The 13,041-nt window shown below is 39.4% G+C and overlaps 1 protein-coding gene across 2 annotated transcripts in view; it reads right to left on the bottom strand.

Moving 5' to 3' along the window:
- Positions 1-12,019: 12,019 nt before the first annotated feature.
- The window catches only part of ALG5 (ALG5 dolichyl-phosphate beta-glucosyltransferase), a 47,563-nt gene continuing 46,541 nt past the window's right edge, over positions 12,020-13,041 (bottom strand). For both annotated transcript variants that reach the window (XM_023208831.1, XM_023208833.1), the window contains one exon: positions 12,020-12,239. In XM_023208831.1, coding sequence (XP_023064599.1) covers positions 12,124-12,239 — 116 coding nt within the window. In that variant the 3' untranslated portion in view covers positions 12,020-12,123. The remainder of the gene's footprint in view (positions 12,240-13,041) is intronic.

The following is a 13,041-nucleotide window of genomic DNA, read 5'->3' as shown; positions in this document are numbered from 1 at the left end:
GGGTTCAAGCGATTCTTCTGCCTCAGTCTCCCTAGTAGCTGGGATTACAGGCGGATGCCACAATGTCCAGCTAATTTTTGTATTTTTAGTAGAGATGGGGTTTCACCATGTTGGTCAAGGTTGGTTTTGAACTCCTGACCTCGGGTGATCCACCTGCCTTGGCCTCCCAAAGTGCTGGGATTACAGGCATCAGCCACTGCTCCCGGCCAATACTGCTTTTATTTTAGAAAGGGCAAGTTGGACACTAGTTTGCATGCATAGCTTATTGATTCTCCTACAGTGGGGTCATAGCTCCCCATTTGTGATGCCAGAAGATTGCCTGTGGAATTACAAGACCTCTTCCAATGTTCTGTTATGCTATAAAAAGACCAGAACCTTTACATTTTGAATTAAAAGAATATCTGTGCATTTTAAAAAAATAATAATAAAACAAAACCAGTAGTTGCGGCAGTAGTAGCCGGTAGTGGTGGTAACAGTAATAACAGGACTGGGAACAAAAAGTTAAATGCCTATTTTAGTTTTCAAAATTAAACTTTTCAGGCTGGGCATGGTGTCTTACACCTGTAATCCCAGCAATTTGGGAGGCCAAGGCAGGCGGATTGCTTGAAGCTGGTAGTTTGAGACCAGCCCGGGCAATATGGCAAAACCGCTTCTCTACAAAAAATAAAAATAAAATAAAAAATTAGCCGGGCCTGGTGGCATGCGCCTATAGTCCTAGGTACTCAGGAGGCTGAAGTGGAAGGATCACTGGAGCCTGGGAGGTGGAGGCTGCAGTGAGCTGAGATGGTGCCACTGCACTCCAGCCTGGTTGACAGAGTGAGACCCTATCTCTACAAACAAATAACAACAACAACAACAAAATTAGAATTTTCATTTTAAGATACCTGTAGATTTACATAGGTTATGGACTGAACGTTTGTGTCTCTCTAAAATTCATATGTTGAAATCCTAACCCCCAATATGATTGTACTGGGAGATGGGCCTTTGAGAGGTAATAGGTCGTGAGAGTAGAGCCTTCATGAATAGGATTAGTGTCCTTATGCTAGACAACCCACTCTCGCTCTTACTCTGCCAAATTAGAGCACAATGAGAACACAGCTTACTGCAAATGAGGACGAGTCCTTCACCAGACCTGGGATCTGTTGGCACCTTGAACTTGGACTTCCCAACCTCCAGAAATGTGAGGAATAAATTTACGTTGTTTAAGCCACCCAGTATATGGTATTCCATTATAGCAGCCTGAATAATGATGAAATGCAATTTTAAGAAATTATACAGGAAGATTTCAGTATTCTTTGTCCAGTTTCCCCCAATGGTAGCACCTTGCAAAACTATGGTATAAGACCACACCCAGGATATTGACACTGATACAATTCAGATACAGCACATTTCCATCACCACAGGATCCCTCATGCTGCCTCTTTATAGCCACATCCACTTCTTTCCTACTCCTACACTTTCCTTAATCATTCATTCATTCTCTATTTCTATAAATCTGTCCTTTCAATAATGTTATATAAATAGAATCATACAGTATGTATGCTTTTTTCCACTCAGCATAATAATCTGGTAATTAAGGCTGTTGAGTGTATCAATAATTGTTCCTTTTGGTTGCTGAGTAGTATAGCATGGTACGAATATACTCCAGTTTGTTTAAACATTCATCTATAGGAGGACTTCTGGGATATTTCCGGTTTGGGGCTATTATGACTAAAGCTGCTATAAACATTTATGTAAAGGTTTTGTGTGAACATAAATCTTCATTTCTTTGAGATAAATGCCCAAGAGCACAATTGCTGTGTTGTGTAATAGTTGCATGTGTTGTTTTTAAAGAAATTGCCAAAATACTTACCAAAGTGGCCGTACCATTTTACATGCTCACTGGCAATATATGCATGATCTAGTTTCTCTGCATCCTTGCCAGCATTTGTCATTGTCATTATTTTTTGTTTTAACCATTCTGCTGGGGGTATAGAAGATATCTCATTGTGTTATTAATTTGTGTTTTGGTAACGGCTAATGATGTTGACTATGGTTTCATGTGCTTATGTGTTACCTGCATATCTTTCTTTGGTAGACATCTCTTCATACTTTTGACCATTTTTAAATTGAATTGTTTATTTATTTACTTTTTTTACTGTTGAGTTTTAAAAATATCTTAATATATTTAACATACTAGTTCTTGGTTGGATGTGTGGATTTGGGGTATTTTCTTCCACTCTGTAACTTGTCTTTTCATCCTCTTAAGAGGGTGTTTCGGCCGGGCGCGGTGGCTCAAGCCTGTAATCCCAGCACTTTGGGAGGCCGAGACGGGCGAATCATGAGGTCAGGAGATCGAGACCATCCTGGCTAACACGGTGAAACCCCGTCTCTACTAAAAAATACAAAAAACTAGCCGGGCATGGTGGCGGGCGCCTGTAGTCCCAGCTACTCAGGAGGCTGAGGCAGGAGAATGGCGTGAACCCAGGAGGCAGAGCTTGCAGTGAGCTGAGATCCGGCCACTGCACTCCAGCCTGGGCGACAGAGCAAGACTCCGTCTCAAAAAAAAAAAAAAAAAAAAAAAAAAGAGGGTGTTTCATAGAGCAAGAGGTTTTTTTAATTTTGATGAAGTCCAATTTAATTTTTCCTTTTATTGATTGTGACTTAAGTATAAAGTATAAGAACTCTTTGTCTAGTTCTAGATCCCAAAGATTTTCTCCTGTGTTTTTCTTTCCAAAAGTCTGACATGTTACATTTAAGCCTGTGACCTATTTTAAGTTTTGTGTAAGGTGTCAGACTTAGGTTGTTCAATTTTTGCCTATAAATGTCCAGTTGTCCCAGTACCAATTGTTCAAAAGATTGTGTCTTTCACTGAAGTGCAATTGTGCCTTCATCAAAAATCAGCTGGACCCAGGTATAGCACTGCTCACCTGTAATTTCAGCATTTTGGGAAGCCAAGGTGGGAGGATTACTTGAGGCTGGGAGTTTGAGACCAGCCTAGGCAACACTGAGAGATCCCGTCTCTACTAAATTTGTTTTTTTAATTAGTTGGGCATATTCATATGGGCCTATTTCTGGTTCTCTGTTATGTTCTATTGATGGATCTGTATCTATCTATCCACCAATAGTGTCAATCTTGATTACTGTAGCTATCTAATAAGTTTTGAAGTCAAAGTGGTTGATTCTTCTTTTTCAAGATTGTTTTAGTTATTCTACTTCCTTTACATTTTCATATAAATTTTAGAATAATATTTTCTACATCTACTAAAATTCTTGCTGAGATTTTGATAGAAATTCTATTAAGCCTGTATATCAATTTTGGGAGAACTGACATCTTTACTATGTTGAATCTTCCAATTTAGGAATATGGTATGTTTTAACCATTTTTTATTGATCGTAAATGATATTGCATGTATAATTTCTGTGCCCATGTGTTCATTGCTAGTATATGTAAATACAATAAATTTTTGTATGTTTATCTTGTATTCTGTGACTTTTCTTTTTGAGACAGAGTTTCGCTCTTGTAGCCAAGGCTGGAATGCAAAGGCGCAATCTCAGCTTATAGCAATCTCTGCCTCCCGGGTTCAAGCGATTCTCCTGCCTCCACTCGAGTAGCTGGGATTACAGGTATGTGCCACCACACCCAGCTAGTTTTGTATTTTTAGTAGAGGTGGGATTTCTCTATGTTGGTTAGGCTGGTCTCGAACCCCCAACCTCAGGTGATCTGCCTGTCTCAGCTTCCCAAAGTGCTGGGATTACAGGCATGAGCCTCTGTGACTTTAATGAATTCACTTATTAGTTCTAGGTGGATTTTTTTGGTAGGTTTCTTAGAATTTTCTATGTAGACAATCATGTGATCTACAAATACGGAGTTTTTATTTCTTCCTTTCTGATCTGTATGTCTTTTATTGCCCTTTATTGACGAAAACTTCCAATACTATATTGAATAAGAATGTGGTAAGAGTAGACATCCTTGCCTCGTTCCTGCCCTAAGAGGAAAATATTCAGTTTTTTGCCATTAAGTATAATGTTTTATGTAGGTTTTATGTGGTTACATTTTATCAAGTTGAGGAAGTTCCCCTCTATTTCTATTTTTCTGAGGGTTTTATTGTGAATGGATGTTGAGCTTTGTCAAGTGGTTTTGGTGTGAGTCAATTGATATAATCATATAATTTTCTTCTGCAGCCTGTTAATATAATGAATTATGTTGATTGTTTTTTAAATAATGAGCTAGCCTTGGTCATGATGGATAAATCTTTTAAAATATTCCTAAATTCTATTTGATAATATTTTATTAAGGATTTTCACATCTATATTCATGAGAGATATTGGTCTGTAGTTTTCTTGTTCTCTTGGTCTGATTTTTGATATCTGTTCTATTTTCTGGAAGACAGTATGTAGAATTGGTGTTAATTCTTTTTCTTTAAATGTTTGGTAAAATTTTCCTGTAAAATTGTCTGAGAGAGGAGTATTGAAATCTCCCACTATAATTCATCTGTTTTTCCTTGCACTTGTGTCCATTTTGCCTCATGCATTTTGTAGATCTGTTGTTTGGGGCATGCACACTTAAGATTTCTATGTTGGGCCGGGCGTGGTGGCTTAAACCTGTAATCCCAGCACTATGGGAGGCCGAGGCGGGCAGATCATGAGGTCAGGAGATTGAGACCATCTTGGCTAACACAGTGAAATCCCGTCTCTACTAAAAATATAAAAAATTAGCCAGGCGTGGTGGCCGGCACCTGTAGTCCCAGCTACTCGGGAGGCTGAGGCAGGAGAATGGCGTGAACCCGGGAGGCGGAGCTTGCAGTGAGCCAAGATCGCGCCCACTGCACTCCAGCCTGGGTGACAGAGCGAGACTCTGTCTCAAAAAACAAAAAAAAGATTTCTATGTTTTCTTGGTGGATTGAATCTTTCTTACTACAAAATATCCCACTCTGAGTCTAGTAATTTGCTTTGATATAAAGTCTTTTATCTGATATTATAATAGCCACTTCTGCTTTCCTTTGATTAGTGTGTATGATATCTTTTTTCATTTTATACTTTCAACCTGCTTATATTGTAATATTTGTCGTGAGTTTCTTGTAGACAGCATATGGTTAGGTCATGTTTTTAAATACTCTGCTAATCTCTTTTACTTGAATTTAGATTAGTTACATTTAAAGTAATATATTCTTGATATGCTTAAGGCTTAAGTCTGTCATCATTTTTCCTTGTTTTATGTCTGAGTTTTGTTTGTCTTTTCTTTTTTTGAAATAGGGTCTTACTCTTTTACCCAAGCTGAGTGCAGTGGTGCAATCATGGCTCACTGCACCTCAACACCTGGGCTGAAATCATCTTCTTGCCTCAGCCCCTCAAGTAGCTGGGGCTATAGGTGCATACCACCAAGCCTGGTTATTTTATTTATTTATTTTATTGAGATGGGAGTCTCACTGTGTTGATCAGGCTGGTCTCAAACTCCTAGTCTCAAGCAATTCTCCAGCCACGGTCTTCCAAAGTGCTGGGATTACACGCATGAGCCATCATGCCTGGACTTCTGTTTTGTTTTTTATTTCAGTTTTCTTTTTCTGCCATCCTGTGGTTGAACAATTTTTAGAATTCAATTTTTGTTTATTCATAGTGTTCTTGAGTATATCTATTTATATAGCTTTTTTTTGTGATTTCTCTAAGTATTACATTATACATAACTCATCACATTCTACACCCTTTTCTTTGGGGTAAGCTCTTGCCCCAGGTGCCAGCTCTTCTCCCAAAAATCACTAATCCATTTCCCCAATCTAGTAACCTCTAGATCTCAGAGAGAGCACACTCCTCACCTCAGCTGAGCTCCTTTGAAAGTGATTCAAGGGACTAGGTCACTCAACCTCATTTTCTGGACCAAATCTGGAGGGAGAACCCCTAAAACTCCTGAGTGAGATTGCCAGGGGATTGTCCCCAGGTAGGGGGAAGCAGGGAACAGAAAATGGTAGCCGTGTTTACATTGTGTTGTATAGTATTTATTGATTCAGGAAACAAATGCAAAATTCTAAATAAAACGACTTAGAAACTGCCAAAACACCAAAAAGGGAACCTTGAAACATCAAGAAGAAAGAAGGCATATGGTAAACTAAAATAAATAAATACAATTTCCTTCTCCTTTTGAGTTTTTAAAATTGATTGTAGAAGCAAAAATTGTAACGCTGATGTGGTTTTAAATGTATGCAGAGGAAATATATATGACTGTTATATTATAAATATATATTTAACATTCATTAAGTGGAGGTGAGTCATCATAAAGGCCTTCATTCTTGTCTTCACATTGAGTAGGCTGAGGAGGAGCAAAAGGAGGGGTTGGTCTTGCTGTCTCCCAGGTGACAGAGGCAGAAGAGATGGAGGAGGTAGAAGGGGAGGCAGGAGAGGCAGGCACCCTTGGTGTAATTTCATGGAAATATTAATACATCATAATTCTGGTCTTTTTTTCATTTCTCTAAAAATGTTTCTCTACAGTACCAATCCTCCTTCTACCATTTGCTTTAGTTTCAGTGCCCATATTGTAGAAGGGTCCAAGTTGTAAAAGAAGTCATAAGCAGTCTTGAATAATTGGAGTCCTGCTTCTTGTATGTCTTCTTCTGCATCATCTGACACTGGTTCAGAAGCACTCGTCGCCATCAAGTCATCTTCTGTTAAATCCACTGGTGTTGTCTCTGTTACCTCTTGAATTTCTCCAACATTCATGTCAAAACTGTGCATCTGCCATCTTTTTTTTTTTTTTTTTTTTGCCATACTCACCTCATGATTTCTTTGATTGGCTGTCATAAATCCTGTGAAGTCATGCGCCACATCTGGACACAGTTTTCTGCAGGAATTAGTTTCATGCTTGTTGACTTTCACAGCTTTTATTTTTCTGTAGCAATGGCTGGCCTCTTCAGTGGTATAATTCTTTCAGACTTTCTTTTTTTGAGAGACAGGGTCTTGCTCTGTTGCTCAGGCTGGAGTGCAGTGGTGTGATGACAGCTCACCACACCCCCAAACTCCTGGGCTCAGGCAGTCCTCCATCCTCAGCCTCCTGAGTAGCGAGGACTGCTGGCATGCACCAACCACCATGTCCAGCTAACTTTTTAAATTTTTTTGTAGAGATGAGATCTTGTTATGTTGCCCAGGCTGGTACTGAACTCCTGATGTCAAGTGATCCTCCCACCTTGGCCTCCCAAAGTGCTGGGATTACAGACGTGAGTCACCAGACCCCAACCTCTTCCAGACTTTGACGTTCCGCTGGGCTTTTGCTCTAGCATTGACAATCCTTTCTCTAGAGAACTCTGTGTAATGACCCTTAAAGGTCCCATGACTCCCTGATGGAAAGGCTGAACTAGAGACATTGTGCTGGGGGCAAGTAGACAATTGCTAAGCCTTCTGTGTTGAACTCATGACGTTCTGGGTGATTAGGGGCATTGTCCAATATCGAAAGAACCTTAAGAGGCAATTTCTTACCGGCAAGGTACTTTTTGACTTCAGGGACAGAACATCAATGGAGCCAATCCAGAAAAAGGGTTATCGTTGTCCAGGCCTTCTTGTACAACCAGAATATTGGCAGCTGATGTTTATCATTTCCGTTCAGGATTTAGCAGCTTTATAGATAAGGGCAGTCCTGATCGTAAACCTGACTGCATTTGCACAAAACAGCAGTTAGCCTGTTTCTTCCTGCCTTAAATCCTGGTGCTTGCTTCTCTTCCTTACTTATAAATGTCCTTTGTGGCATTCCACCCCCACACCCCCTAGATTAGGGCGCTTTCGTCTGTATTAAAAACCCGTTTAGGCAGATATCCTTTCTCCTCAATGATTTTCTTAATGGTGTTTGGGAACTTGTCTGTTGCCTCCAGGATCAGCAGAAGCTGCTTCTCCCTTATCTTGACTTTTTTTTTTGAAAGCCAAACCTCTTCTAAAATGAACCATTCATTTCTGGCATTAAATTCCCCAGCTTTAGATCCTTCACCTTCCTTTAACTTGTCATGTGATGATTTTGCCTTTTTGCGAATCATATTAGAGTCTATAGGTATGCCTTTCTTATAGCAATCCTGTATCCACTTAAAAGCTGCATTTTCAATATGAGAGAGGTATTTTGCAAACATTGCAAGATTTTTGCACCTGCAGATGTAGCTGTGGCAATGGATTCACAAATTTCTTTTTTTTTTTTTTCCCAATAGTCCTTACACTGGATTTATTTATTTTTTGAGACAATCACTCTGTCGCCTAGGTTGGAGTGCAGTGTGGTGCAATTTTGGTTTGCTGCAACCTCCGTCTCCCGGGTTCAAGTGATTCTTGTGCCTCAGTCTCCCAAGTAGCTGGGATTACAGGTGCCCGCCACCAGGCCCGGCAAATTTTTATATTTTTAGTACAGACGGGGTTTCACCATAATGGCCAGGCTGGTCTTGAACTGACCTCAGGTGATCCGCCTGCCTCGGCCTCCCAAAGTGCTGGGATTACAGGCATGAGCCACCGTGCCTGGCTTGGATTCATTTATCTTGAAATGGTGGGCAACCTCAGCTGCAGCCCTCATCTATGGTACATATCGAGCAATTCAACTTTTTCTTTTAATGTCATGACTTTTCTCTGCTTCTTGGGAGTATTTCCGGCATCACTAATGGTACTTCATATTGGTCCCATGGTGTTATTCAAGGTTTACAGTATTGCACTAAACATGAAAAATACATGAGAACTGCAAGAGCTCAATTTTTATTGTTATATGCAATTTACTGGAGAGAAGAACTGCTCATGTGGGGATGGTTAGTGTCACACAGCGTTTAAGTGGATACTCACAACACCTGAGCTCACTGCAATAGCAACGGGAGGTGGCTACAAAATTAATTTTATGCAGTTATGATTTAATACTGTATCTTTTTTTTTTTTTTTTTGAGACGGAGTCTCACTCATGTCACCCAGGCTGGAGTGCAGTGGTGCGGTCTTGGCTCACTGCAACCTCCACCTCCCGGGTTCAAGCGATTCTCCTGCCTCAGCCTCCCAAGTAGCTGGGATTACAGGCACCTGCCACCATGCCCGGCTAATTTTTGTATTTTTAGTAGAGACAGGGTTTCACCATGTTGGCCAGGCTGGTCTCGAACTCCTGACCTCAGGTGATCCGTCCACCTTGGCGTCCCAAAGTGATGGGATTACAGGTGTGAGCCACTGCGAGCAGCCTAATACTGCATCTTTGTTTACATTTATCTCGACTGAATAGTCTCTGTATGGTCTATGTGTGCGTAAGTTTTGATAAATCTGAATAGATTCGTGTGTATGTTACATAGTAAGTGATAGACTAATATCGGTCTTCGATATTATGAAAGATATTAAGAAAAAGGTTGTGTCATTAATGCATAAAATACATGTAGATATTAGTCTATCATTTACTACTGTAATTTTATAGCAACCTCCTGTTGCTATTTCAAATTTTCACAGATCCCCCAAAACTTTTTCAATACACTTTTGAAAACAATCCACATATAAGTGGATCTGTGCAGTTCAAACCTGTTATTCAAGGGTCAACCATACATAACTATGTGGAGATAGAGGATTACAGATGTCGAGACACACTATTGTCCAGATGTGACCCTCAAGTCAAATAAGTTTCATATGTATCTATATATTCTATCAGAACAAGTCAGAAGACTTGACACAGAAATGGCCACGTTGTCTGACTGTCCTCAGGTTATACTGTTTTAATCATGCCCCATGTTCCTTTGTTTCCTGTTTTTTATTTCAGTAGAAGCATGAATAATGGCTACTTGTGCAATCCTGGGCAAATTACTTGGCTACTTTGTTCTGTGAAATGCGGGTAATTATACCTGCATGATAGTTGTTTGATGAGATTAAACTACATAATGCATGCAAAATGTTCATTACTCTTCCTTGTACATACTATAAGGATAGTAGCTGGTGGCCGGGTGTGGTGGCTCACGCTTGTAATCCCAACACTTTGGGAGGCCAAGGCGGGTAGGTCACCTGAGGTCAGGAGTTCAAGACTAGCCTGACCAACATGGTGAAACCCCATCTCTACTAAAAATACAAAAAATTAGCCGGGTGTGATGGCAGGCACCTGTAATCCCAGCTACTCGGGAGGCTGAGGCAGGAGAACCGCTTGAAACTGGGAGGCAGAGGTTGCAGTGAGCCAAGATCGTGCCATTACACTCCAGCCTGGAGGACAGGAGCAAGACTTCATCTCAAAAAAAAAAAAAAAGATAGTAGCTGTTATTTTGCTATTTCACTTTGCTATTGCTGTATGTAGTTTTTGTTAGCAGATTCTGTAAGTTAACAGGTTAAACTACCTTTTCTCTCTGATTGCCTCAGATTCTGTCCCATACTCCTCTCCTAGGTAAATCTGTGCTTAGAAAGGTAAGTTGGCATCAATGGTATCAGACTTTTCCCTATAGTGTTCACATACAAAATACATAAAAAGTATCATGACTTACCTTCAATATTCCTATTATGCTTCAAATAACAAATTATTTCATTGCCTTTTTATAATTTCATTAAGGATCTTATTTTTGGCACAAGGCTTATTCTTAAAAATTCTTATGAGCATGGTCTTCTCTATTATTTTTGATTTATCCATTTAAGTGCCTTTAATGCTCAACAAAATCTGGTAGTAAGTAAAGTTTATTCATCTCATCATTATTAAGTGTTTACTATATACTAAGCACTGTACTGGAGATACTAATTGTAGTAAGACATGCCTTCTATTTTCTTTTTTTTTTGAGATGGAGTTTCGCTCTTGTTGCCCAGGCTGGAGTGAAATGGCTCTATCTCAGCTCACCACAACCTCCACCTCCTGGGTTCAAGCGATTCTCCTGCTTCAGCCTCCCGAGTAGCTGGGATTACAGGCATGCGCCACCACCCAGCTAATTTTGTATTTTTAGGAGAGATGGGGTTTCTCCATGTTGGTCAGGCTGGTCTTGAACTCCCGACCTCAGGTGATCCGCCTGCCTCGGCCTCCCAAAGTGTGAGATTACAGGCGTGAGCCACTGTGCCTGGTAAGCCTTCTATTTTCAAGAAGCGAATTGTCTACTGCAGATGTGATATTATCGCTGTTGTTCAAACTACTGGAGTCATTTTTACCTTACTTTTCCACTCAAAAATGTTTTATTCAATGCACTGCTGAAACTTTCTACTTATATGATCCCCAGTTTTCATACCTGCAGAAACTGAAGGCTATAGCAGAGTCATTAGAGAGTGTGGGCTTGGGATCCAGACTATGCAGGTTACAATCATGACTCCACTCTTTCCTAACTGGGTGACCTTGGGCAGATAACCCTTTTGTACTTCAGTTTCCTCTTCTGTTGTAAAGGTTAAGTGAGTCATTATATACCAAGTGCTTAGAACAGTGGTTGGCATACAGTAAACACTTACTAAATGTTAAACTATTACTAGTTTGTTCTCTAAGTTGGCAGAAACAATCTGATTTTGGGGGTTCATTATTTTATAATTGCTACTAGTTCTTGTAGTATCTCAAAGACAGAAGCTTCTGATGTTACTATGTAAATATATTAATGTTAAAAAATTGACAGGAACTCCATCACCCAAGCTGGAGTGCAATGGCACGATCATAGCTCACTGTAACCTTGAACTTCTGGGCTCAAGTGATCCTCCCACCTTGGCCTCCAGTGCTAGAGATGAATAAGACTATAAGGAAATGGACACCTTTATGACTAAGTCTGTATTCTTGCCTTTAATGTATAATTTCCTAAAGTTTCACAGGCTGAAATATTTGTTTCTTTGATTTGGATTAATTTATATACATTTAAACTTATACCCTAGCTTTATTTTTAAATTGCTGAAAACTGTTACATGATTGTAGTTTCTATTTAAGTTCATGAGAGTTATGCAGGTACTTTGGGGTAAGAATCACTTCTGTCTACAAAAATTATGTTTCTCAGAATTATAATGATAATAAAGCTAAATAAGCAAAAGAAAATCTGACTTTTTAAATAAACATCTTTTAAAAACCATTTATATCCAAAGAGATATACAATGTTTTACTTATGGGGAGTTAATTCTTTAAAATTATCAAAAGGCAGACAATGACAAGAAGTTTATTCCAGCTTTACTTAAAATTTTAGTTTCAAATGAAATGAAATGTGACACTGATGCATATGAACACAACTAAAGACTGCAAACAACCTAATTCATTTTCCGAGTTTGCTCAAGCCTCCAGGCACCAGTCATATATCGAAGTCGTATAAAAAGTAAGTCTTTGCCCATTTGTAGCCAGCTCCAAAATGGAACTAATTTAGAACCTGCAATTTAAAAATAATTAAAAACAAATTAGCTGACATAAACTCAGCAGAAAACATATAGTTTAAAGTCTACATGTTGTGAGCCTTTAGCACCTTAATTTTTTTAAAATCATAGACCAAAAAGTTAAACAATTTCAAGGCTGAAGTGAGTGGAGTGGTTTTCTCTAAAAACAGTAACAGAACATTTTGAAGTGAAATAAAACTTGAAAGGATCTAAACAGTGAAAATTTCATACGGCTCTACTATAGAAAGGAGGGACTGCCTATGGTGGGGGCTCTAGAAAAGTCTAATAAAAAACTACTCACTAAGAGCTCATTACTGAAAATAATTACATGTGAAACAAGTAAAGATACAACATAACAGATAAATATGATTATTTCTATATAAATCCAATCTTAATGATAAAAAATAAAGCCTATGATCAGACTTAAGATAATTTTGTCCAGACCTCTTTGTCTCAGGCTACACAAGAACACCAGCCTAATTAAATATCTGATCCATGCGTATCACAGCAGATTCTTTGTTTATTTGAGACAAGATCTTGCTCTGTCACCCAGGCTGTAGTGCAGTGACACGATTATGGCTCACTGTAACCTTGACCTCCCAGGCTCAAACAATCCAGTCATCCTACATCAGCCTCCCCAGTAGCTGGGAGTACCGAGGCACGCACCACACCTGCCTAATTTTACAATTTTTTTTATAGAGATGAGGTTTCACTATGTTGCTCAGGCTGGTCTCAAACTCCTAGGCTCAAGTGATTCTCCCACCTTGGGCTCCCAAAGTGCTGGGATTACAGGCATGA

The sequence above is a fragment of the Piliocolobus tephrosceles genome, chromosome X (assembly GCF_002776525.5).
Source record: "Piliocolobus tephrosceles isolate RC106 chromosome X, ASM277652v3, whole genome shotgun sequence".
Lineage (NCBI taxonomy): Eukaryota > Metazoa > Chordata > Mammalia > Primates > Cercopithecidae > Piliocolobus > Piliocolobus tephrosceles.
This window is presented reverse-complemented; position numbering and strand designations above follow the sequence as displayed.